Here is a 27900-nt window from a genome sequence, read left to right as displayed (position 1 = left end):
GACAAGGTTGCCCACTCTCACCACTGTTATTCAACATAGTTTTGGAAGTTTTAGCCACAGCAATCAGAGAAGGAAAAGAAATAAAAGGAATCCAAATCAGAAAAGAAGTAAAACTGTCACTGTTTGCAGATGACATGATACTATACATAGAGAATCCTAAAGATGCTACCAGAAAACTACTAGAGCTAATCAATGAATTTGGTAGAGTAGCAGGATACAAAATTAATGTACAGAAATCTCTTGCATTCCTATACACTAATGATGAAAAATCTGAAAGAGAAATTAAGCAAACACTCCCATTTATCACTGCAACAAAAAGAATAAAATACCTAGGAATAAACCTAAGGAGACAAAAAACCTATATGCAGAAAAGTATAAGACACTGATGAAAGAAATTAAAGATAATACAAACAGATGGAGAGATATACTATGTTCTTGGATTGGAAGAATCAACATTGTGAAAATGACTATACTACCCAAGCAATCTACAGATTCAGTGAAATCCCTATCAAACTACCAATGGCATTTTTCACAGAACTAGAACAAAAAATTTCACCATTTGTATGGAAACACAAAAGACCCAAATAGCCAAAGACCCTGAATAGCCAAAGCAATCTTGAGAAAGAAAAACAGAGCTGGAGGAATCAGGCGCCCTGACTTCAGACTATACTACAAAGCTACAGTAATCAAAACAGTATGGTACTGGCACAAAAACAGAAATATAGATCAATGGAACAGGATAGAAAGCCCAGAGATAAACCCATGCACATATGGTCACCTTATCTTTGATCAAAGAGGCAAGAGTATACAATGGAGAAAAGAGATCCTCTTCAGTAAGTGGTGCTGGGAAAACTGGATAGCTACATGTAAAAGAATGGAATTAGAACACTTCCTAACACCGCACACAAAAATAAATTCAAAATGGATTAAAGACCTAAATGTAAGGCCAGACACTATAAAACTCTTAGTGGAAAACACAGGCAGAACATGCTTTGACATAAATCGCAGCAAGATCTTTTTTGACCCACCTCCTAGAGAAATGGAAATAAAAACAAAAATAAGCATATGGGACCTAAAACTTAAAAGCTTTTACACAACAAAGGAAACCATAAACACGATGAAAAGACAACCCTCAGAATGGGAGAAAATATTTGCAGATGAAGCAACTGACAAAGGATTAATCTCCAAAATATACAAGCAGCTCATGCAGCTCAATATCAAAAAAACAAACAACCCAATCCAAAAATGGGCAGAAGACCTAAATAGACATTTCTCCAAAGAAGATATACAGATTGCCAAAAAACACACGAAAGGATGCTCAACATCACTAATCATTAGAGAAGTGCAAATCAAAACTACAATGAGGTATCACCTCACACCAGTCAGAATGCCCATCACCAAAAAATCTACAATTAATGCTGGAGAGGGTGTGGAGAAAAGGGAAACCTCTTGCACTGTTGGTGGGAATGTAAATTGATACAGCCACTATGGCGAACATATGGAGATTCCTTAAAAAACTAAAAATAGAACTACCATATGACCCAGCAATCCCACTACTGGGCATATTCCGTGAGAAAACCATAATTCAAAGAGTCATGTACCACAATGTTCATTGCAGCACTATTTACAATAGCCAGGACATGGAAACAACCTAAGTGTCCATCAACAGATGAATGGATAAAGATGTGGCACATATATACAGTGGAATATTATTCAGCCATAATAAGAAACGAAATTGAGTCACTTGTAGGGAGGTGGATGGACCTAGTCTGTCATACAGAGTGAAGTCAGTCAGAAAGAGAAAAACAAATACCGTATGCTAACACATATATATGGAATCTAAAAAAAAACACAAAAGGTTCTCATGAACCTAGGGGCAGAACAGGAAAAAAGATGCAGACGTAGAGAATGGAGTTGAGGACATGGGGTGTGGGAAGGGTAAGCTGGGACAAAGTGAGAGAGTAGCGTTGACATATACACACTACCAAATGTAAAACAGATCGCTAGTGGGAAGCAGCTGCATAGCACAGGGAGATCAGCTCGGTGCTTTGTGACCACCTAGAGGGGTGGGATAGGGAGGGTGGCAGGGAGATGCAAGGGGGAGGGGATATGGGGATATATGTATGCGTATGGCTGATTCACTTTGTTATACAGCGGAAACTAGCACAACATTGTGAAGCAATTATACTCCAATAATGATGTTAAAAAAAAATAAACAAAAGAATTGACACTATATATTAGAAGCTAAAATCAATAAAAGCAAAAAACTGGGGTGACTACTAACTGGACAAAAAAAAAAAAGAAAAAAAGATACAATGCGAAAGTAAGACCAGGTATGTCTAGCCTAAACGCAATGCATAGATTGTCTCACTGTGTGTATACATATGGTGTGTGTCTTTGTGTATGAAATACACACTATGGCGCCTGGATAAATCACACGAGCCCTTTAGTTCCAATACCTTCCTCTGTAAAATGGGGAAAATACCTCCCCAGGATTACTGGATAGGTATTAGTTATTACAACACTTTGTAAAGAAAGTATCAATGCAAATTAAAAGTGTTAAGCATTCTCATTCATTTTCTATGCTTCTAATAATAAAGGCTCATATAAATGACAAATTCAAAAAAGAAAAAGTAGCAGCCTTTTCTGGCTATCTGATAGTTTAGAAATGATTTAAAAGAACCTTTTGCCATTCACTAGTATCAGTTCACAGAGCTCTGGAGAAGAAAGTAATCTTTGAGAAGAAGACTCATCTTTTTAACAATATATAAACCCTCTCAATTTCTCCAAAGCCAATATATAATAAACCTAAAGGAAAATAATTATCTCTTCTTCATCCTTTAAAATTTAAAACTTAACGTGTTAACCACATTTTCAATAAAATTCTCATTCCATACCAGAAATGGTAGTTCCTTAAACCCAAGTTTTAAATACTTGCTTCTTTTCTGCCCATAAAACAGAGATTATGTTTATACATCATCAGTGACACAGAGGATATCTTGGTGTAGAACATTTATTTATTTATTCCATGAAACACTTAAAGTTTAGGTCAGTGGGAAATAATTTTAATCAAAGAATTGTACATTTTCTTCCCACATATCTTGCTTTGTATTAGGAAATGACATTGTGATCCATTTCACTACAATATTAAAAAATATTTACAAGAAAATATTAAAAATAACTCAAACATGAAAGGCAAGATGGGGTGAAATAAACTGGTTTTTTAGAAATCTCTACTCCAGTGCCCACAGCACACAAGAAGAGAATCAAAAGAAATAAGTAACAAAGATCCCCTTGATGACAAGTTTCCAAGGAATTGGAGTAGGGGAAGAAGTGGGATGAAAATGGTGGTATGAAAGGGGATGGATGTTAGCAGCACTGCTTCAATAACCAATCTATTTTGAATGAAATACCCTCTTTTATATGCAGTAAATTCTGAACAAGGCTAAACTTTAGGATATTCCTTGAACTGAAATTAAAAATACCCTGACAGTGAAAGTGGCTCTTTCACCTAAGTTGAATAAGAGCCTCTCTCTCCATGAACCACTGATGTGAAGAGAAGCCTGTTCTAGCATCAAAAGCTGTCACAGCAGCCCTTCCATCTCTTTCATGAACGCTTCATAAACATCATCCTTAGTTTGTACTGAGACGGGAACAGATGGACCGGATTTGGGGGCTGCTTTGGCGAGAGGCACAGCAGAATCATCCTCTGACTTTCTCTGGGGAGTAGCAGTAGCCCCTTTATTCTCCCGACGTACCCTCAGTGCGGTGGGCACAAATCGAGTAATCTCTGCCTTGGGATTAGTGATCTGTGGCTTGGCACTGATGGTTGCTGTGGCTTTCTTCTCAATGGTGGCTGCGCTTGTATCATCCGCCTTGGGTCGCTGAATCAAGTTGGGTGGAGCACTTAAAACCCCCGGGTTCGGCAAAGGAGCTGGTGGGAAAAGCCCAGGTGGGGCAGGTCCAAGTGGAGGCACCAAAGGTGGGCGCATCATGCCAGGACGAGGTGGAGGGATACCTAAATGAAGGAGAAAACGGGCAGATGAATACCACAAGAATAAAATTTAACTACTATTAAGGGTGTTAAAAACATAGGTTGACAATTTTTTTAAATGGACAATTTATAGAAAATAAATCATGTTGTTTGCTACTTGAAACTCAGGAATATATTCTGATAGTAAAGAATATCTTTTATAAAACAGTATTCACCTTCTGTTTGTACTTATGTTTTTTCCTCTCTCAATAAGGTACTCCTTTAAACTATAAAGTAAAATTAACAATATCAACTGGTTTCAAATATGATCTCGAATTGTCAAATCTGAAATTTGACAGCCCAAGATTCTATTCTACCTGTAGACCGCAGATGCTATCAGAACGAAGGTTGGGGATTTGATTCCCATCCGTTATTTACTGATTTGCACAACACTCCTCCCCCTCAAAAGGTAACTCAATGGATAGGAAATATAATTTTAACCCTGGGATGAGAAAATCTAATCACAAAATGTCACCATTACTGGAAAAGAATTCACGTCTTATTGTTGGCTCAGACATACCATAATTATTTACCAGGAAGTGCAGATTTAATTTCTCCAAATGCCTCTTTAACCTAAGATGCTATTGCTTATACAGACTCATAATTATTCCAAATACCACTGAGAGAGAAAAAAAAAGTCCAAGTCCAAGCTGAGGAGCTTAAAAGGAGACCTTCACATTAAACTGAGACAGTCAGTGTAGTACACCATACATACCTGTCACATCTAAGAAGATCACAAGGAAATTTGCATATCTAACCTTGATACTGGGTAAAGAGAATGGAAAAAAAAATCTCCCTTGTGATTGTAAACTAAGTTGATACTCATGCAGATGTATGGCATGACTTCACAATTCTAAGTGTAGTCCTAAAAAAAAAAGTCTTAAATGAAGAATTGAATCCAAAGTGTTCTCTGGCTGGAAAAAGTCCCTCATGTGATAGGTAGAATCAAAGGCAAATACCATCTGGAAGAACTCAACTTCAATCTAAGCCAAAAGCAAATAAAAAACACCATTTTAAGATACCCCTTGATTTCAGGATATTGAAATGTGAAAATGTCTTAGAGCAAATGAGATATATAGTAGACAAGTTTTTGTCATAGAAATCAATGCCTCACCTGGAGGTGCAGGGGGAGGTAGCCTGGGTGGGGGTCCCCGAGGAGGAGGGCCAGGAGGCAGACCTGGAGGTGGACCGGGGGGAGGGCCAGGGGGTCGACCTGGTGGTGGTCCTGGAGGTAAAAGTCGGGGTAAAGGCCCTCGGAGTCCTGGCATTCCGGGTGGTCTCAGGAATGGAGGAGCTCCTAAAAAGAGAAAAGTGATTAGTTAATGTCAAACAAATATATTCGAAGTAGTAACTGTGGTATAAGGTGACGGAGATTTAGTTTAACTTATCACTTTAACCTGAAATCAGGTAAATTCAACATTTATTATGGACTATTTCTCTTTATTTCCCAGCACCGACAAAATGCATTCTCAATCACAGCTCTGCTGGGCTGGAAATATATGAGGATGAGACTTCTTAAATGGTTCCAATATAAGCTGAAAATGGAATATAGAGCAGGGTGCTTTAAGGATCCCCTGAAACTCATTAAGATATACAGACAAAGACCACTGAGAATGTCATAAGAAAGGTAATTTTGCTTTGCACCAATCAGAAGAGGATGAACTCAACTGAAGATTTAATTGGCTGACTACAGGATGAAGGACTAAAATCATAATTAGCCAACAAGTTTTACATGTTGTTTCAAATTGTAAATAAACTTTTTTATACTTTTAAGCCAACGACTTGATTAACACTGATGACTCTGTCTCTAATGATTACACTGACATCCAAAAACTCCCAACCAAAGAAGGATACGCAACAGTATTTACTGTGCTCTAGTCTCGCTTGCTACCAACTCAGAACTGGGTCAACTTGTCATATTAAAAAGTAATACTAAAGAAACCCCCAGTTACATACTCCAGGTTTCTGCCAACTAAAATCAGAACTAACCCTGAAAAAGGAAGAGCTCTGGAGTAAAAGATGGCTGTCAGCAGTACTATGACTTGCAAACAATGTTGTAGGAATGAGCAAGTTGTGCTTATCCTTTGAGAATCTTGATTTCTTAGGGAATTACACTAGGAGGAAACAAGAAATCATCCACACTAATGATGCATATTTTTTGAAATAACTTCATTTTAACCACATTTAGACTTATTTATTTACAACGTGTAAGTGCTTACCTGGAGGTGGTCCAGGAGGAAGGCCTGTAGGTGGTCCAGGTGGCCGTAAAGGTGGAGCAGGTGGTGGTCCAAGAGGAGGTGGTCCTGGCATGGGAGGTGCCTGTATCTGAGAGGGAGGAACAGCCTGCGGAGGCCCCTGCTGCTGGGAAGAAGCAGATGTGCCATCAGAAAGAGATTCCTCCTTATGCTGTTTCTGTGACTGCTTTTCTGCTTCAGAATCATCAGAATCTTCATCATCGTCTTCTGAAAATTCCTCTACTTCTCGTCCCTCCTCAGGGATTTCCTGACCTGCAAGAAATTTTAAACCAGACACATGGAGTTGATTCATTTCTTACAGCCTGTGAAACAGTGATGCCTGAAACACATGCGCAATAAATGCTTTCTTAAAATTAACAATCAAGTCTTCTTCAGTAAAATACTTAGATAACGCAAGAATAAAATAGTATTCTACTTATCCATGCTAGTGTAGCAGAGTGGAATGAGCCCAAGTTTTAGAACAAGACAGACCTGGACTTAAATGCCAGTCCAACTACTTACTAGTCATGTAACTTTGAGCAGCTGACCTTAATGTCTCCAAACCTTGACTTTTGAAAAACAAGCATTTATTACTTGATTGCTGACATATTAAATAGGAAAATATATGAAAAGCAACTGGCAGGAGGAAATACCAAAAGGTGATTCACTGTTCTCTCCCTGCCTTACCTGCCATTCGAAGCATCATGGCTTGAAGAGGAGTCAGCTCCTTCATGTTCTTCTTCTTCTTCTTCCTTGATTTCCCAGGCATATCTGCAAATCGTACACTCAGACCTAAAGGGTCAGAGAAGGGAGAGTGGAGTGGATTGGGATCAACAAAATTCAGTATATGCTTACTATAAGACAAATGCTATAAAGTACTAGATATAATTGCTTCCCACTACTTGGCAGAGAGACATAGCCATATTAAAGATAGTAAATCAAATGCCAACTGGTGGTAAATATATGCTACAGTGATTTCAAAGTTACAAATTTAAAAAATTTAAAGAATACTATTAACATCTTTATGCCAATAAAATCAACACCCAGATTAAAATAATAGATAATTTTCTAGAAAAATATAAATTACTTACAATTGGTCAAAGAAGTGATAAGACCAGAACATAAAAAATTAAAATGGTAGTCAAAGATCAAGCCCCTCAAAGGCACCTGGCCCAAATAATCTTACAAGAAAATTCAGCCAAACGTTAAGTTACAGAAATTTACTGTAAAAGGGCACAGGAAAAGAGGGAATGCTACCCACAACTTGAAGCTAGCATAACCCTAATACCAAAACTAACCTGCTGGCCAACACAAAATACAAGCAAATTGAATTCAATAGTGTTTTAAAAGAAAAATACATCATAAACATGCAGCATTGGTCCCAGAAATGCAAAATGGTTTAACATTAGAAAAGCCATGAATGTAATTCATTACAATAAACAACTGAAAGAAAAATAATAACATCCCAACAGATACTTAAGAAGTATTTATAATAAAAACTCTTAGCAAACTTAGACTAGAAGGAAACTTCTTAACCTGACAAGGGCTCTCCACTAGACACCTAAACATGCTAAATGGTGCAGTATTAGGAGCATTCTTATTCTTAGATGGTAAACATTTACAGGAGGACAGAAGTTCCACGTGGGCAGGGCTTCAGTATTATTTACTCTGCATACTTAGTGTCTAGAAAAATGCCTTGCATATAGTAGAAACTCAATTATTAGCTGAATGTCAAATTATAGTTAGGATAACCATTTCCAGCACATGTGCACTGATGAATATATATAAGAAAAACTAACTAGTAAAAAAAACAAAACAAAAAAAACCTAACTAGTTGGCTGAAAAAAAGGAAAATGAGGCAAATGATCGCAGTCTAGAGAAAAAAAGAACTGCTGTGGCTCTAGCAACTTTCTATTGATATTTTAAAGTACTAGATCCTACCTAAAGTGTCCTCTATCATTTTTCATTACCAGCTCTCTCTATCCACCCCTTTACTCTAGCTTTCTGGTTTGCAATCATGATTCTTAAGAAATATCAGGAGAAAAATTTATCATCATTATCAGTACTAATATCAGTAGTATTACTAATATATACTGTGTTGCAGCCTGCAAAAACAATTACCAAAGAAGCTCCAAGACTACTGAAATGTGACAAACTATACATTTTGTAAATTTTCTTGATGAATGCCATAGCTACTTTCTAAAAGTATATGTAACTCAGTCTGAATTTATCATAATCAAACAAACACATAATACACATTATAAGTATGACATGTTTCCATTAAATCATGACTCCACTCACAGGTGTACCTTTATGTTAACTATGGTTCTCATTCATGTAAGATACCACGAGCACAGAAAATTTAAAGGGCTTTGAATGCAGATATTTAAACAGACTCATTAAAAACAACCACATGGTTTTCTTGATATAATTATGTGGTTATTCTCCTCTCTTTCCTATACATATCCATGATAGGACATCTTTATGCTGTTGAATAGCTAAGAATAGCTATCTTTTTCCCCAAAAGTGGACTTTACCACATAGGCTTTTTTTTTTTAAATTACATATACTGTTTAGATTTTTTTTTTCCCTCATAATTATCCATCTAGTACTTACTATGTGTCAACAACTTTGAGATTTTAGAAATATAAAGATGAATAAAGCATTGATCCCTCCTTTCAAGGACCTCACAATTACCTTCACAGATCCATTATTAAATCAGGACCTTCAGCTTGTGTGCTTCTTATTGATCAATACCATGGAATTTTCATCTGCACATACCTGACTTCTTTTCTTCATTGTTTTCTCTCTCATTATCATCACGGTGCACAAATTCATCCCCTTCACTTTCTCCATCTGATCTGTCAGTGTCGCTGTCATCAGTACTGTCGTCATGCTTATCTTGATCCATGTCTTCAGGATAGCCGTCATCTTCACTGGTGCTGGAAATATCATCATCATGACCCCGTTGAGCTGAAAAGGGAGGAGGAAGCCGGGAACAAGTTATATATGTGGATCCTCCACTACATGGTACCCCAAAATACAGAAAATCAGGCTATTTAACTCAAAATAATTTGTTTTAAAAATTTCTATGTATGATCTCACCTATTCATATAGTCTGACAATATTTTCACTTGACAATCATTTTAAATTCTCCTTTTTGATAATGTAAGATTTTTTTTAAAAGGTTCAAATTTGAAAACAAATTCTACTTAGAAGGTTATATACAGACATGCACATACACAATCTTTGTGACTGTATACAATGATGCTCTAGTCTGATAATGATAAAGCTAAAAGGGAAACGGGTATCCAAGTTATCCAAGTTACCCAAGTCTTAAGGAATTGATGGTAAGAGAGTGACATCTTCAAGAAGCCTAATTTAAAACACAACAAACACTTCCATCCTTCCTTGTGCATGCTGCTTTTACTTGGGTAGCTGCTATGATTTATGCACCTGTTGGTGCGTACATGCCGTCCTCATTTATTCCCCAAGCTCTGAGGGTGCTGAACAAGATGGTTAAACAGCCCACATGGAAAATGACAGTGGAAGCGTTCTAAGAGCAGCAGGAACTCCTCACCAAGTTCGGGACTATATAACATGTCTTCATCTCGCCTACGAGGGGGAAGATCCAGGGCAAAGCCCACTTTACGGCCATACATTTGCAAGACTTGAGGAGGAGGTGGACCAGGGGGAGGACCAGGAGGTTTCCTGCCAGGGGGCAGACGTGGAACACCATGTCCAAGAAGAGGAAGTATAGAAACTGCCCGAGTTGGAGGTCTGTAAAGAAAATTTACAGTAATCACATTAACAGTCATGAGGTATCTACTTCCTCTTCTAAACAATTTTCAAAGGATTTCTCATTTCATATCTAATCAAATGAGGAACTGCTTACATCCCCACTGTCCTTTATTTCCCACCGCATTAATTTTGGCACAGGACGGTCAAGAGACGCTTTTACTACACGCTGTTTGACTGTTACCACTTCCTTACCCGTAGGCTGAGGTCTTCTTAAGGATGGAGGGTGGCTGGGCGCCAGGAAGTGGAATGTCCTGGATCAAGATGTTGGAAGGAGCGTGCGGCATATCCGGCAAAGGAATACTCTCCACTTCCACGTGCTGTGCGTTCTGAAACAGAGAGGCTCTTTCAGTGGATGAGAGTAGTCCCCAAACTCAACGCTAAAAATTCAACGTCAGCTGTTTCATAACCTGGATTTGCTTTCCACCTAACATAAATATCAGGGAAAACAAGAACACAAAGCTGCAAGTCAACATTTCTAAAGACTGCCAATCAACTGAAACTTCGGAATAATACATATTCAGTGGTAGAGCGTGGGCTCTAAAATTAGTCTGCCTTTGCTGAATTTCTGTCACATATGAGCTGTATGACTTAAGCAAGTTACCTTAGCTTCCTTATCTGTAAAATGGGACCCATACTACCTACTTTACCAAAATTATACCATTTTTTTTTTTTTACATTTTTATCTTGAGGCAAAATTTACAATGAAATGTACAAATCCAATGAGTTTTGACAAATGCATATACCTCATACTCCCTCCCAATCAATCCCTAACACTGTCCCAAGGCAACCACTGATACAAAATCTTTCCTCCATAAATTAGTTTTGCCTGATGTTCATACAAATGGAATCATAACCATGAAGAAAGGATCGCATGTTTTTGAGATTTATCCATTAAAAAAATTTGTTTAAATCTCATGTTGTTTTGAGTATCAGTTGATCATTCCTTTTTACCATTGAGTAGTATTCAATTTTATGAATATATAACAGTTTATCCATTATCTTCTTAATGGACATCTGGGCTGTTTCCACTCTTCAGCTATTACTGTATTGGCAGGTAGATCAATTTCTCTTGTATAAATACACAGATTTATATTTGCTGGCTAATGGGGTAGGTGTATGTTTAGTTGACAAGAAACTGCCAAGAGGAGGAGGTTCAACACGATCAGGTCTCCCATGAACAACTTTAAGAGCAGATCTAAACATAAAATTTTAGTTTAGCTCTGAAAAGAAACTTGATTACCTTGACAGCATCAAAATATTGGCTAAGTTGAGCCCTCTTCTGTTCATATTCTACTTCTAGCTTTCTCAATTCTTTGTAAATATCTGGATTCTCTTTCTCATAGAGTCGTAAAATACGTTCAAAGGTTTCACGTAGCTTTTTACGCTTGTCTTTCAGCACTTTCTCATTTAACTGTGGCTGTTGCACTGGGTTAAACTCTGAGAGAAAAGAGCAGATTATGAAATTAAATACAAAAAAGTCACTGTGTCTAGGTATCAATAGGCTATATCATTTAATAAAAATCTCCTTATATGTTAAAACTTTTCAAAAGGATGTAGACATCAGATATATTCTTGTCAGAAGAAATGCACTATTTATTAAAATTCCACCACTTTAAGAAGGCCATTAATTCTACTTTCTTTTCTAAGAAATGTCACCTAAATGACTTTATCATCATTGTAATAAAAATCAATTTTCACTCCTCTATGCTAACAACCTGATATAGTGAAGCTTCAGTCAGACACACCTGGGTTTACATACTACACTGGCTCTGTCATTTAATTCTGAGATCTCTGGCATTTTACTTGAATTCTCTGATCTTCAGGTTCTTCATCTGGAAAATGGAGACATCAACTACTTCACAATCAAGCTCTGATGATCAAATGAGACCACAAATAAATATCCAGCGGTGTCTGGCTTACCACTCAACCATTACTTTTATATGGGTTAGTGTTCCTTGTCTAGCTACCATATAAGCCTTTCTCTCCCATGTGTTCAACATGGGGCTTAATTTCAGGTCCCCAAAAGGGACTACGAGAGATTAGCACAGGACTCCCAGGCCTGCCTAGTCAACCATACCTGCCTCCCTCCATCCCCCCTGCCAGTAACTGACTCAGAGATTAATCGGCATACGATCCAAACTGGGACCAGATCCTCCTCTAAGATTTTAAATATGGGAGAGAGAAGCTATCACAAGCAGGAATGAAGTAAAACTAGAGCAGTCTATGGCCTCATCTCTCAACCACCACTAATTCCACACACATACTCCACCTTCTATACCAAGAAATTCACTAGCAGTATGCTGACAGAATGGTCAGACAGATGGACAGTCTTGCTAATGATATCTGGGTTTTTGAGACAAGCTTCCCTCCAGGATTTCCCAATTATGGGAGTCAAGGTATACTTTTTTCTGCTTAGTTTGTACTGAATTTTATAAATTGTAATTAGAGCTCTGATGAATAGTGTTCCTTCCTCCTTTTTCTTAAAAGAATCACAAGCTTAATTATCGTCTTTCTTAAATCCTATTAACTATTAACCTTGATGACTTATTCAAAACGAGAAGTATGGCCTCAAACCACACTATTCCTAGTGTGATTAATGAAAGTGCTAAATGCTTGACTTTAAATCCCAGCTCTGCCACTTCCTAACAGTGTAACCTTGAGAAAGGTACATAACATCTCTGTGCCTGAGTTTCCTCATCTGTAAAACAGGGACAATACACCTACCCAAAACAGTTGTCATGAAGATTAAATGAAAACGTGGGGAAAAAGCCTGGTATGTAGCAAGGTAAGAGCTCAATAAACCTCAGTTATTACTATACAATTTGGGGTCATTCAATAGGTAATATCCTGACATCCTAGGGCTAGGAATTGTCCCTACCAATATTTAGAACAGGCAACAAGTGGAATCAGTTATAGCTGAACTGGGAAAGATGTGAGATGATACAGCCTGACCCAGAACTCTTGCCCAGGCTGGCTGCAGAGGCTCTGCCACATTATTTCAGAAAGCTTGTAATACCATAACCCCATATAACTGGATTTTTTTGAACCCCATTTAGTGCATCATTGAGAAGTTCCACTGTATCTCTTTTACTCACTATCTCTGTTTTTTAGGCAAACCACCAAACTTGTTTGGAAACCTTTGTAAACAAAACTTCTAAAGATCACTTTAACATGCAATTAAAAAAAAAAAAAAAAAAAGGCAGGGGGCAGAAGACAGAATTAGCAAAAATTTGACAGCTGAAAAGCATGGAGTTAACTAGACTATTTCATTTTTGGATGTTTGAAAGCTACTAAAAAAAAAGGAAAATGAAAAACTCCATGTTCTAAAGTTAAGAGAATGGGCTGAATACGGAATCCATTTTGTGACTCGTCCTCTGTATTAATTATAACTACCTAAAGCCACTTTGCACCATTCTGACTCCTACTTTTACTTAATTGTATAATGTTCTGTTAAAAATACTTTCTAGGAGTTTTTTCCTCACATACCTGCAAGTATAAAGTATATAAATAAGGAAGTAAAGGTTAATTAAATATGTTATAGGATCTTTGGAACTTGGTAAAACTGCATTCTATTTTGAAGAGGTTTTGGTTAAACTAAAGAAACTTTTTTGTGAGTTAGGATTAAACTTCCAATGGCAGCATCACAGATGATTCTCAAGCAACTCACATACAAGAAAAGACAACATGCAGTTATTTCATGTGATTCCAGTTATGACAAAGCACTGACACTGAAGATGCACATGATGAGACTCGATAAAATCATTCTGTAAAGTGTGAAAAAGGAAGAAATCCTAATATGATAGTTTTTAAAATTTGATTTTAAGTATTTGATTTCTTCTATATCCTTACTAAGTGGTCAATTATCTTTGCATCTTCTCATTGGAAAAGACGGGAAATTGACTTATATTCACGGTGGCCCAATATTTAGATCTACATGGTAGTTGCCAATATTAAAATACAAAACAAAAAAACCCCAAGGTGATTTCAAAATCCAGACTTAGTATTCTCTTAAAAAAATGAGCAGGCCAAACTGGGCTTTTGTTAACTTATAAAAAACAATTAGCTAAAGCTAAATATTGGCTTCCCTCTTATGCTAGATGAGCTTTCCAGTTTGTAATAGCCCCTCACCCCATTGTTCTTCTAACACTAAAACTAAATCTAAGCATCACATGCCGTAAGTTTTTCTACATTTCTTGTGTCTGTGCTGTTTCACTCATTACCTGCCTGCCTCTATGTATCAGACTATTATCCCTCTTGTAAAATCCAGCCTTTTATAAATTCTTACCCATTTCATCCAATTTTTCCATGTCCCGGATAATTTGTTTGGGATCCTTCATCTTTAAAACTGCAGCTCGTACCATCATGCGCTGTTTTTTGTTCTTAGAAAAATGAAAAAAGAGCAGAATTTAAAGAAGCTGAACACTCCTGAGTTTTCATTTCAATTTGTTTCAACAATCCATTTAAACTAAAGTTGAACTTCTCCTTGGTTTCTGATCACTTGTTTCAACCACCAGAAACAGAGTTATGTAATTAATTCCTTACTCCCCAAAATGTTTCAACTTCAGACAAAAAGATAAATGTTATTTATTAGAAGTGTTTTCTTAGGCAAGTATTTCTTTTTAACCTTGTGAGACTTTTAGCAGTTGCTTAAGTATTTTAAGGGTTTTTTTTCTTAAAACAAAGTTTGTAGCTAAATTCTAAAATTATACATTAGAGAAAAATTTCGCAGAAATTTAATGTCAGCAATGAAACAAGAATAAACAGTTGAAAACTATTAAAAAACTAGGTTCTCTCAATGTGTTAAGGTATGATACTAAAAAGTAAACCCTTTCTTATTTTGGGGAAGCTTTCTGCCACAAACTCAACAACTACATAATCAAGAAAATGGATGTACAAAGCTATTTATCATCACATTTACTTCCATTCACTAACTCAGTGGCTTCTAACAAAGCAGTATGTTATAATAAATAGCAAAAGAGAATTATCTTTTAAAGTATTTATTTAAGTCACTGGGAAGGGTAATCAAATAAACCATGTTACAGTAACCATCATGAGCTCATCCACAAAATTATTTCAGTTCAGTTACTAAGTATAGTATTTTGGCTTAGTAAATCTTACGGTTTGTTATGAGAAGCATAAAATATCTTTTCTGGCAAATAATTGGAAATGTTTTCTAAATCCACTCATCTCAAATAACAAGATGTGTCAAACTACATTTATATCTAATAGGATGCTTCTGAAATCGTACCTTCTTTAATTCTCTCTTCCGAGCTTCTTTTCCTTAAGAGAGGGAGAGAGAAAGAATATAAAACTTTAAAATCCTGAACGTCAGCATTTTCTCCAACTTAATACAGATTACTGTCGGAGGTTGCCCCGTGCACTGTAGGATATTTAGCAGCATTCTTGCCTCTACCCACTAGATGCCAATAGCACCCTTCCAATTATGTCAACCAAAAATGTCTCAAGACATTTTTAAGTTCCTTAAAAAATAACTATGAATCTGAAAAGATGCCATAAAATACTAAATAAGAATTTGCAAAACAATTTGTTCAAAATTCCAAATACGAAGAGAATTGCCAATTCTACTTTGCAAATCAATCAAATTAGAAACACGGGTACTAATTTTTTTTCATGCTTAAAAGTTTTAATCATGTGCCCACTAGAACACTAGATAACTTCATACAACTGACACCTCCTAACACTGCTGATCTTATAATTAAGAAATAATAAAATAGACTCCCTAAAGCTTACAATTTTTACCACCCCTCTTCTTCATCATTCCACATTAATGGACACTTACTGGCTTGGTCTGTGGGGTTCATAAATTTTCCACTCTTGGTGGATGATGTAGATCTCCGTCCCATGTTGACAATTTGTGTGGTTTACTTGCTTGTTTAAAAAACAAAACAAAAACAAAACCTAAAAACCTGCAAAGACAAAAAAATAGCTTATTTTTCCTAGATTTACAGAATTTCTTCCTTTTTATATTTATAAAATATTCTTCCTACCAATCTCTGAAAAGAAACTTTGATTATTAAGACCTTGTTCTTTCCCTAGTTTTGACTTTAGTGTGCAGGAAAGACAGCCTCAACTTCTCTAACCACAAAAAATTAGATTCCTATTATTATTTATAACGGTAATGGGTCTGAAGACCACTATGAATATCATTAAGTCGTCAATTAACTTTCTTCTATGGATCACAGCATTGACTCGTCAATTGAAAAAAATCAATCAAAAAATGCTTCGACAATATGACGTAAACCATGTAGATGAGAAGCCATTAGTTCTTTTCCTATATCCTCCCTTTATTTACATGTAGGGTGAAAAAGGAATAAAAAGGGAACAGGGTAATGATCTGGGCTCTACGACAAATAGCTCACCCTTGTCTCTCTCCATGGTTTCTTGGCATGTATTCCCATCACCTCTAAGACAGTAAAAACTCATTAATTTAAGCCTATTTAATTCAGATTTAGTTCTAATTCAGATGCAATTCCTGACTCTCAAGCAGAAGCTTAAACCATAACTAAAAACACAAATATTCAAAATAAAGTACTGATATCATATGAGAGATCTTCTAAAAACATCAACATTAAGATATTTTATTAATAATGCCTACTTGACTCTGATTTTTATTTTTTAAGGTAACCAAAAGGGATAACTGAGTTTGAGGGAAACTGTTTTATAAATCAACATTTTAATTAACCGAAGACACTATTATATCCCTTCTTCCTGTTATTCCAAATGAATGAGGTTTAGTTTTTTGATACTTGCTCTTTCCAGTAATAAAGGGTGATAAATTTCCTTCCTTTTGAAAGCAGACACTTTTTAAGGGTGGGAAAGGTAAGATCATGAGGTAGATTTTTTAGCAGACCACAGAATTACACCTTCCCTTCATGAAGATTTTGTCAGGCAAGTTTATTGGTTAATGCCTCTTTCAGCAACTGTTCAACTGCCTTGCTTTCTGCTAAAAGCTTCCAAGCTGTTCCAGTGGCAAATGATTTGCCCTGTCAAGGGTTTCCTTCTCAGAAAAACCGGGAGTGGGGGAGAAGGAAGCGGAATCAAGCAAAATTAGCACAAACAGAAGCTCTTACATCTTTGATGGCCTGGATCTTTTCTGCCTCCCTCTTTCAATTACCCTCAGGCCCGTGTTTTTAACCCTCCTCTCCCACACTTGAAACCTAGAATAGATACGAAGTACAGAAAATTTTTACAGAAGACACTGGAGCCTTAGTCTGCACAGACTACTTTTCTGTCTCAAAGCAGAGGCGATACGGAAATCGGGTCACGGGGCTGTTCAGGGGAACTCTCAACAGTCAAAGAGGCTACAAAGGGACGGAGCCCAGGTCCACCATAGGAGCCAACAGCATTAGCAACTGCCAAAACCACAGCGACGGCTGACCCTGACTCGAGGTACAGGACATCGAGCCTAAGGCAACCAACCGGGCAACGTCAGAAGGCGGCGCTGACCGACCCGGGCGAAGCCAGCCGCTTGACCGCTGGACGCCGCGCCGCCCCAGGGGATCCCCTAGTCCGCGATCGCGGAGACCCCAAATGCTGAGAGAAAGAGCAGGGCGGAAGGGCCTGGTGCCCCCGAGGCAACCGCGCGGACCCCGGGAAAAGACGGGAAAGATGAAAAAACGGAGTGGAACGGTCCCGCACACTCACACTTCTGCTGGGCTCCTGGGACTGTGAGAAGCGGGGAGGGGACGATTTTCGGCCTCTTTGACTTCGTAGGGGCCTTCACCTCTGCCTCTCAGTCAGCCCCCCAGCCACCGCCATCTTGAAACCTCGCGCCCCTCCGCCATCCTTACGTCACTTCCTGTCCCTACGGGCCGAAGATCTCAGCGTTTCTTCGCCCTGGAACCATAGAGAGTAACCAAGAACTCCAGGACCAGAGTCTCTTCCGCTACAATACAATACCGAATTGGTTGGTTATAGGCTAAAAGCCCGCCTTCACTACGCAGTACAAGAGCTTCATGTTGATTGACACTTATCTAGCCCAATAAGAATATGAAAATGAAGCGGGTCAGATATATGATTGGCTGATGGGACCACTGTCCTACCTCGCCGCAGGCATTCTGACCTAATTTCCGGGAGCTCCATTTATTGAGACACCCGAGGCCTGCGGATATCTGATAGGGAAATGTTTAGCGCTGTGTCTGTTACGTTGAATTGTGTTTTGGAGGGTTTTGTTCCCCTTCATGACGTAAGCGCGTGCAACTTTCGGGAGTTTCCATTTGAAAACGAATCCCCGAATGATGCACTTCGTTAGCGTGCCGTGCACCTGGAAGTTAAGTAGTTGTTTTTACACAAAGAATATTTGTAGACCTAAGCAACTCAGTGCCCGTATTAGAGCCTCAGAGTGCTAATCTACAGGATTAGTGTTTTTGAAGAGGAAATATGGGGATAGTTGTACAATCAGTTTTAAATTTACGAGTGTGGAGGTTGGTTTATATTGGCTCTTTCACTTTCTGGTCCTTTCACCCACCAAAAATCCTTTATGATGTCACCATACAAAGGAGATTATTCCTTTAGCTCTAATCTTCGTCCTTTCCTCATCTTTCATCTGCTCTTTAAGACTCCTCCCATATCTTTTCCCCTTAAAGGTGAGTTTAAACATTAAAAAAATATCAGTACTATCACTTATAGGAAAATGTTAGATATAGGCCAATTCTTACTATCAGTTATAAATATTCCAATATCTTGACGGAGATACGTATTAATTTTTAGAAAATATTTAAATGTGGGCTTAACCTATAAGATTGATCCCTTACCTAAACTAACCTTTGTTTGAGAAAATTCTTGATTTGGTTTTAGACTGAATTCTGAGTCCACAAGAGCAGTAACAAGATATAAGTTTATGAATCAGGTAATAAATACAAAATAAAATTTAATTTTGAAGATGAACTAAATTGTGACATTTTGCAACTAATTTATAAAAGCAATGACAGAAGGTAAAGAAAAGACTACATTTGAAAAACTATAGTATTTCATGTAGCTTTTTAATTTTTAAGATATGTTGAGCTTTTAAAATTTAAAGACATTTCTTGTACTTGGATGCAAGAATCAACTGTAACGAACATTCTTGCATGAATGACTTCTAAAATAATTTTGTAAGTAGAACCTAGGAGTCTCAATGGGGAGTAATTGGTTGGTGAAGGATTTAGAAAAACAAACACTTGGCATCTTCAGAAATTCAACTGAACCATTAGGCATCCGTAGCCTTGGGATTTTCCTGAAATTAGATAATTAATGAAATGGATCACCTAAAGTTTTATATAGCAAGGGAAGCTTCCTCCTTTCTGCTAGTATTGAAAATAAAATTTCGCTTTTTTTAAAACTCATGAAGTAATAAATTACAACTTTCCTTTAAATGACAATTCTTAAAAGAGTAAGTAGCAGTTTCTTCTCCTGCATACTAAATTCACTTATATACCTGGGATTTGCTTGTTTGCTTGTTTTTAAAATGTTCCAAAATGTTCAGACATTCACTTGAGGGATATTTAATCATCACACCACAGTTGGTCAGGGTTGATTGCAACTATAGAAACAACTTTTATCTTTTATAGTTTTAACTTTTCTCTCTTACAGGTCCATCCAGATTACAGTGTGTAATTAGTAGAAGTTTACAGAACGATTGCCTCCTTTCATTGTTGATGTAAATTGTTACAAACCATATTTCAGTCTCTTCCAACTTACAGAAAATTGGATTTAAACTGATGGTCAAAATTACGGTAGTATTTCTATTCCATTGGAAGGCTCAGTGTTCGCATGTGGGCAGAAGTTACTAAGTATGTCTCTTAGAACTAAATGATGTCTGAGCTAGTGGTAGAAGTGAAAGTCTGTGCATTCAATGCAGATTTGAAGGATTTTGACTGGGAATTAGAAAAGAAAAAGGTAACACCTACACCTACTGCTCTACAATAACATTCACCCTAATGTTGATCTGTAGAGCACAGTGAGAAGACATACCAGGATGTAATCTTTTACTCACAGGGTCTATCTCCAACTGATCCAGGCATTCATCGTTGATAGAACACTCTCTAGAGTCATCTAGTTTTAGCATCTTTTGAGTCCTCTTTCTGAGTTGTTTATGGTATTTATGTCTATTTGGAAGCTTATGGAAAATGAGCCTAATCAAAGTAGCAAAACACTATTATTGAGAAAGAAGCAGAAAAATATTCTAGAGGCAAATAAAGTAACTGTTTATTTCATTTGGTGTTTCACTGTGTTGGTGACCTCAATAATGGCATGATGATATTTTTGTGAGGCTGACTTGAATTCCACCAGATGCTTCTCATAACTTTTGATGGCTTCTTGAAGCTGTGTTTTCTCCACTGCTCCCAGGATGGCACGGAAGATCATATCTATGCCAAGGCCAAGAACAGCAACTCCTATGCTACCAAGGAGAGAAGCACCAATTTGAGCTAACACAGTGACCAACTTGTTAATTATGCCAGTTGTGATGTTTGAGCCCACGAGTTTAACAGCCACTGCGCTGGCAGCAGAAGTAGCTTCTCCCAGGATGACTGAAATAACCTTTTGTACTATTGCAATTTTCTCGGTTTCTTTTTCCTTAATATCCTGAAGTTTTCTATAAAGGGTTGGCTCTAGTTTATCTTTTAGTGCTTCATCAACCTTTTGCAGTTCTTTTTGGATCTTCATCATGGCTTGGATGATGATATCACAGTTTTCTTTGATGGTCGCATCTCTTTTCATTTCAATGGAGGCCAGCCTGCACCCTAAGTGCGTATTTAAAACCCCAATCAGCTTATTGGTGGCATGGAAGCTGTCAGATAAGCAGTCAAGGAGCTCCTGGTGAAGACGATTTACTTCTTGCCGCCTTTTTGGGTTCTCTGGGTAGAGGAAGTCACTTTGAGCCATATTTCAAATATGATCTCTGAAAAATACAATAATAAATCTTTACTAGAAATCTTGAAAAATATCTGCTGGATGTATAGATTTGACCAGGAAATCTTTTACTTTATGAATAGCAATGTAGTATGCTATCTAAGGAATTTCTCAGAAAACTCAACAAGCTCTTCAAAACAATTTTTTGAAACTTGGAGTCAGTGTATGAAAATATGGGTAACATAATAAAACTTGTTGATGCATTAATTATGGCATTAGATCTTGTGGAGGGGGGTAGATCCTAGATAGGAAAGATTTGTGTTTATCTAGCATCTGATTATTAATAAATGTGATTATTTCCAAGTAATATTTAATAACATATTTGAAATGGTTAGCTCTTGATTACCAGTGCTCCTTAATTTCCTCAACCTCTAGTCACCACCTTGAATAGACCAACCAGATTGATTTTTCTAATATTTGGAATTAAATTAGTAGAGTCAGAAGAATATTAAGATCTCTGAGTTTGCAGGGCAATAATTGCTAATTTTGTTTGTATACTCTGTCATCTTAATTTACAATATTCAAAACACTCTTTATGTCTTTACAGGTCAATTATTTGCTCTCCAAACCTAAGAGGCATCCAAAGGCAACACATATAACATTAGAATGTTTACCAAAAAATCTTCGTGATAACAGTTTATTTTCAAGATTCCTTAGATTACGATCTCACTTGGAGAGACAGTGGGCATCATGGAAGGGACAGGGCAGTTCTGACTATCTCTCTGGTTCTCCACTGGCAAAGCTTATAAATTAAATTATTTAGAATTGTCTATATTACACTTGACCATTATTCAGATACGCTAGAGTTAGCCTCAGAAAGAAGATAATGTCATTTCACAAAGGTATTAGGGAATAAGTAGCAAGGGTACATCACAGAATGAATAAAATAAGCCTGGTGTTTGTAGCCTGCTTGTGTCTGTACTTTGGGCTCAGAGGAAGCAGGAATAAGCAACACCCTTCTGAGTGAATTTGGGTGAAAGTTTGAAGCTAGTGAGAACGATGTCCCTGAGTATGCGCAGCTGGAGTAGGCTGACGATGCGCCTGACACGTGGATATTTCATTTGAATTCTTGGGAGAAAAGAAGGAGAAAATGGAGTCCTTTATACCTGTGTGGGATCTGGCACATCCTCTCTTTGTGTAAACAACAACCTAATTAATCTGGGCCCTATCTTTCTAGGACCATTGTTCTTAGCCTAGATATTGGGAACCTCAGAAGCATGGGGGGAAGGAATGAAGATGTTTTCTCTCAAGAAAGTAAACATGAACTTAACCTATCCTCCAAGTTATAAGGATACAGTTTGGAAAGGAAAGGGGAAATTTTTTGAAAATGGATTAGGAACATAATAATTTTTGCTCTTAATTTTAGGAAAATGCACTAGTACCCCTGGTGGAATAAATTGTATCATGGTCAGAAATTCATTTTTATCTTTGATTTAGATACAGTATACACACACACACACACACACACACACAAACACACACACGCGACAGATACAAATGTCCACAAATTAGAATATATCTCAATTCCGTTTAAAGAAATTGTTTGTTAAAGGGCTATTAAATATTCCGCAAACTCACCATTGGGTTGCAAACTGCAATTTGATAACCACAAATTGGGACTTTGATTTTTGCTTTTTTCTCCTAGAAATTTTACGTTAAACTGTGTTCTTTTTTGGTTCCTAGTTTTCAGATCTTATCATGAAGTGAAAACTCCAGTTTCTGACTTTGAATTTAGAAGATCACCAACTACATCCCCGTTCAGATATTTAGGTGAGAGGAGTCTTTCTTACCCTGAAAAAGTGGGAAATTTCTCTAAAAGCTGTCATATGCCATTATCTGAAGGCATAGCGTTTTACAAAAGATGTGTGGTTCTATTTACCTCAGGATAAACACATGGAGAGATGAACCTTTCTCCTTGATGGGAGGTTGAATGCTTCCAAGTGGTCAGTTCCTTCCCAATTAATTCATTGTTTTAACACAACTTGACAAATTAATCATAAAATACATCTGAAAGACTAAATAAGTGAGACTACTTACTTTTTTCAGGAAAAGTAATGTTGGGACTTTTTTCCTCCTCAAACATTAAAACAGTATAAAAACACAATATTAACAAGTACCGTATAGGTGCAAGAGTAGGTGGAATCATGGAACAAAATAGTCCCCAAAGAAGACCCTTCTATACATTTGACTTAACATATAATAAATGTAGAATCTCAAATCAATAGAAGTTAGTATTCCATAAATGATCCTGGCATAATGGGCTAGCTTGTGGGGTATTAAACATTAATTTAAAAATATCAGTGTAACATATGTAAAAAAGATCAAATGATAAAATAGCTAGAAGAAAACAGATAATTTTCAAATGTATATGGAGGGCTTTATAAGCTTAAAACCAATGGGAAAAAGTCACAAAAATTTGACTAACAAAGATGACCACGTAAGAAGGACTGAAAGCAAACTGGTTAAAATACAGGAAATATTAAAAAGTATTGGTCTCTAACTAATCTTGTTATTAATACAGAAAACAGTCATAATCTAATAGGTAAACATGCAAACAACTCTGAACAGACAGTAAAAGAAGAAATAGTAGTAATTAATTGATGAAAAGTTTCAGTCTTACCAGAAATCAGATACAGTACTTTTTCAACTACAAAAGTAGTATTTTCTTTCCTTTACATACTCAAGTCCTTGCACATGCTCTTTTATACCCTTCTTCCTAGGTTGCAGGTATCCATAATTTTGTGCCAATAACAAGTCTGAGTAAGAGATATCATGATGTGCTCAGAATTATTTTTCACATCTAATGAAAAAAGACTTATTTTTCTGAGTCAGGCTTACCTTCTTTTTTTTCTTCCTTGGGGAAGGGGACTGAGGGTTCCTTATGCAAAGAGATCTTCAGCAGCCCTGCCACCATACCTGCCCCAGTACTGAATACAGTTTAAAATTACTTCCATCCCAACAGTGAGATAAATGCTAGAGAATTAGGTGGAGGAGAGGTGGGGTTTGAAGGTGAAACCAATTAATTATGTTTGGGACAAGTGAAATTTGAAGAGCCCGATGAAGGAAGTAATTTAATAATTCAGTAGCAATTTACCTAATGGAGAGTAGTACTTTACTATTATAAGGTAGTATGCTAGGCTCTGTAGAGCATAAAGAAATGAAAGAGACATGGTCCCTGCTTTCGTGAAATTTCTAATCTAGTTAGGAAGTTAAGACAGATTTAAAACTACAACGTCAAGTTGAAGGCACTACGTCATACAAAATTATAGATAGAGGTGGTGCTTGCCTTGTGCAAATTCAAATTTTAAAGAACTCACACTTTGAAGTAAGACAGAGAAAGATAAATATCGTATGATATCACTTATATGTAGAATCTAAAAAAATGGTACGAATGAACTTATTTACAAAACAGAAGTAGAGCCACAGATGTAGAAAACAATCTTACGGTTACCAGGGGAAAGCGGGGGAAGAGGGGAGGGATAAACGGGGAGATTGGGATGGACATATATACACTACTATATATAAAGTAGATAACTAATAAGCATCTACTGTATAGTACAGGGAACTCTGCTCAGTACTCTGTAATAACCTATATGGATAAAGAATCTAAAAAAGACTGGATATATGTATACATATAACCGATTCACTTTGCTGTACAGCAGAAACTAACACAACATTGTAAATCAACTAGACTCCAATAAAAATTAAGAAAACGAAAAACAAAACAAAAGAACTCATACTTTAATAATATTTACACTGAGGCCATGTGGAGACAGTCCGTCATCTAGGGAGGGTTAACAATTTGTAACCTTTCCAACTGACACTCTTAAACATGTGCTTGATACTTAGAGGAGAGGTTATACACCACATGAAAAATCTTAGTTGGCAATGTGCAGCATTTCAACTATTGCCCATGACAATTTAGTTCTGATGCTTGAATTGCTTACTTGTCTCAGCAAAACAAAACAGGTCTGCAATTAGTTGGAGTCACCCTTCTTAAAGATCACAGTTGTTACTTAGGCATGCCTCAAGTGATGTCTCACCAGTGATATATAGTACTGTACCTGAGAGGAGTTCTGGGCCATATACTGTCCTCTATCTTATTGCATTTCCAGGGCTAATCTTTTAAATATTGACTTTAATGTTCAATCTTTTAAAATCATGTTAAAGTCATTTTAAAAAATGACTTTTAAGATGGGCATCAGCAGGTAGCTAAGTGGTGTACTTAATCCAGCTCTGATCACCTGCATCTTTTGTATGGCAGATGTGAACTCTTACACTATTTGTTATAACCTGATAGTGATGGGCAGTTACCATCCACTTCTGTACAGCCGAGTTTGTGCTGCTATTTGAGCATTTTATTGTAGTGGTTCATGAAATAAGTTCTAAAGAGCCCTGGGGCAGCCTGATGGGGAATTGCCAGCCAGCAGGTGGAGCGCTTGGTCTCTGGCATGCCAGTTTCACCCCACCCTTTGCTGAAGCAGCTATGCTTTCTTTGCTGCTCTATTTGGGCTGTGGGTGGGAAAAGTTTGTGTGATGAGAGAGTTCTTTTGCTAAAACAAAGTTCGGAAATCACACGTATTTTGGCTTGTTATTTTATTTAAAAAAAGGAAGTAAACAAATCTGGAAGCACTGATACTTGATCTGCTCATCTTAGGAACTTGGAATGAAAACAAAGACTAGCTTCAGATGGATTCTTGTTGGACCTAACTCATCAATTTTGTTGAAATAAGAAGTAAACACTCATGATTAAAGAGCATATAAGAAATGGGAGAAATATACTGATGATTGTATCTAAAAGTTAAAGTTTATTTAGTGATACTATACAGTTCTTTTAGTTTTTCAGGAAAGGGACCACCTTGCAAAATAAAAATGTATTGATTATCACATATGTAAGTAAAATTTTCTCAGGATACTTTTGTGAATAACAGTACTGCATTGACTGTCAAGTGCTATAGAAATTTAAAGAGAAAATTTAATATGGAGGTCATTAGAGGAAGATTCATGGAGAAAGTGACAGGTGATTGTGCATTGATAGACGGTAGAATTATAACATGACAAAATTAAAAGATTTGATAAAACAAAGTATTTTAAAATAAAAAGTTTATAGCAATGATATATAAACACTTTAACATGTAGGAGGAAAAACACCTATAAACCTACCATCTTGTTTTTCTTTTATTATTCCTTTCCAAAGTTTATTTAAATGCATAAGTATTTTTACCAAGTTGTAATAATAAGAAATAAATTTCATCTTATATTAGTTTACTTAAACACTTCCCCTATTTCTAGTTTTATAATTATTTTATTGGTTATATAAAATATACATATTTATATTTATATTTTATAAAGTATTTCATATATCTTTACCATAATTTAATAAATTCTTAATTGTTTCACTGTCTTAATATAAGTATTTTAATACACATAGTTCTTTTTTCCCTCTTCAATTATCTGAATTATTTCCTCAGGATAAATTTCCAGAGGAAATTCAGATTATATAAATATACAATTTATATAATCAATAGGAATAAAAATTTATATTACTTTTGATATGTATTGCAAATGCATTCCAAAAACTTTTACACTGACATCAAAAATAAATTTTTACAACAGGACACTGGGTGTGTTTCAACAAAGACAATTCTGTTAAATATTATTGGTTTGAGGAGCATAAGGTCAAATTTTGAAGAGTTCTTGCCTTTGTGGAAATACATCCTGAAAAAATTAATGATGAAATGATACTGAGGTTTGCTTCCAAATAATCTAGAAGGCAGATTGGAGTAGCTTCATAGAGGTAATAAGATCAAACTTGTTTTGATAATTTTTGAAGCTGGGTTATGGGGGTGTGGGAGTTTATTATATTATTGTCTTTACTTCTGTGTATGTTTGAAGTTTTCCCATAATAACAATTAAAAACAGAAAGAAAAAAAGAAAAACCATGACCCTGTCCAAGCTTCTGATGTTTGGTCATTAGTGCTCTCTAAGGTTTTACCTTTCTCCAATGTGTCTCTTGTCCTCACTACCCATATTGGGTCCAGCTATCCTGCAAGGTTCACTTACCTGGGAGTGTGGGTATAGGGTATGGGTAAAGTCAGAAGCTTTTCAGGAGAAAATAACAGCTACTAACTAGTTCTGAGCTTCCTTCTTTAATTTAAATCAAAACCATGGCCTTTCATTAAAAAAAAACAAGGTTGATCATGGTGTGATGACACTCTGATATAAAGTCTTTAAAAGAATATTTCTGACCAGAAAGCAGAATATAGAGGTCATTCACCAGCATTTATCAAATGTTCAATTGAGAAACCTCTGCCATATGCCTTGAGTAGACAATGTTCCTTGCCCTCAAGAAGATAACAGTCTATTTGGAGACACACAGCAAAGGCCCAGTGATATTTAAATGTAATATAACTTATGAAGGAGCATAGCACTATACATTAACTAGAATTAGATCACACATTCATATTTTCACAGATACTGAATGCTTAAATTAATGTTAAAGACATAAAAGGAAATGTTACATTCCATGTAAACAACACACATTCACACAGGGGTCATTTCATCCTTATTCTTTTCTAAAATTGATGTCTTTATGACTTTATCATCCCCTCTGACTTAATTATATAAGCTGTTAATTTTCTTCTTTCTTGGTGTCTTCAGAGACATAAATGATCACCAGGAATATGTCATGGGATCCGCTTAAAAAAGGTTGTTTTGTTGCTTTATTATAGTTATGACTAGGATTCAAGTCTGACCTGTTACTGCAAACACACTTTAATATGGAGAAACAGAGTATTATATCAATACTGATAGAAATACCCATATTGCTTACCTTGCCGTGTTTCTGAGTTCAGTGGTCCCAGCAGTTGTTGGGGAGTACTGTTGCAGTGCTTTTTCATCTGGTTTCAACTGGATGTTTCT

At 36.6% G+C, this 27900-nt stretch overlaps 2 protein-coding genes across 2 annotated transcripts; both read right to left on the bottom strand.

Moving 5' to 3' along the window:
• Nucleotides 1–3039: 3039 nt before the first annotated feature.
• WBP11 (WW domain binding protein 11) lies at nucleotides 3040–17906 on the bottom strand. Its single transcript, XM_061204362.1, has 12 exons — nucleotides 17734–17906; nucleotides 15869–15995; nucleotides 15317–15348; nucleotides 14354–14447; nucleotides 11309–11505; nucleotides 10261–10394; nucleotides 9848–10047; nucleotides 9049–9240; nucleotides 6955–7059; nucleotides 6253–6540; nucleotides 5148–5330; nucleotides 3040–4018 (listed from the first exon to the last, which is right to left on the bottom strand). Exons 2-12 carry the CDS (start codon nucleotides 15930–15932, stop codon nucleotides 3585–3587), a joined length of 1923 nt encoding a protein of 640 aa, XP_061060345.1. The 5' UTR covers nucleotides 15933–15995; nucleotides 17734–17906; the 3' UTR covers nucleotides 3040–3584.
• A 2355-nt stretch (nucleotides 17907–20261) lies between these two features.
• Nucleotides 20262–27900, bottom strand: SMCO3 (single-pass membrane protein with coiled-coil domains 3). Its single transcript, XM_061205870.1, has 2 exons — nucleotides 27812–27900; nucleotides 20262–20968 (listed from the first exon to the last, which is right to left on the bottom strand). Exon 2 carries the CDS (start codon nucleotides 20950–20952, stop codon nucleotides 20275–20277), a length of 678 nt encoding a protein of 225 aa, XP_061061853.1. The 5' UTR covers nucleotides 20953–20968; nucleotides 27812–27900; the 3' UTR covers nucleotides 20262–20274.

Source organism: Eubalaena glacialis, chromosome 11 (genome assembly GCF_028564815.1).
Source record: "Eubalaena glacialis isolate mEubGla1 chromosome 11, mEubGla1.1.hap2.+ XY, whole genome shotgun sequence".
NCBI classification, from domain to species: domain Eukaryota; kingdom Metazoa; phylum Chordata; class Mammalia; order Artiodactyla; family Balaenidae; genus Eubalaena; species Eubalaena glacialis.
This window is presented reverse-complemented; position numbering and strand designations above follow the sequence as displayed.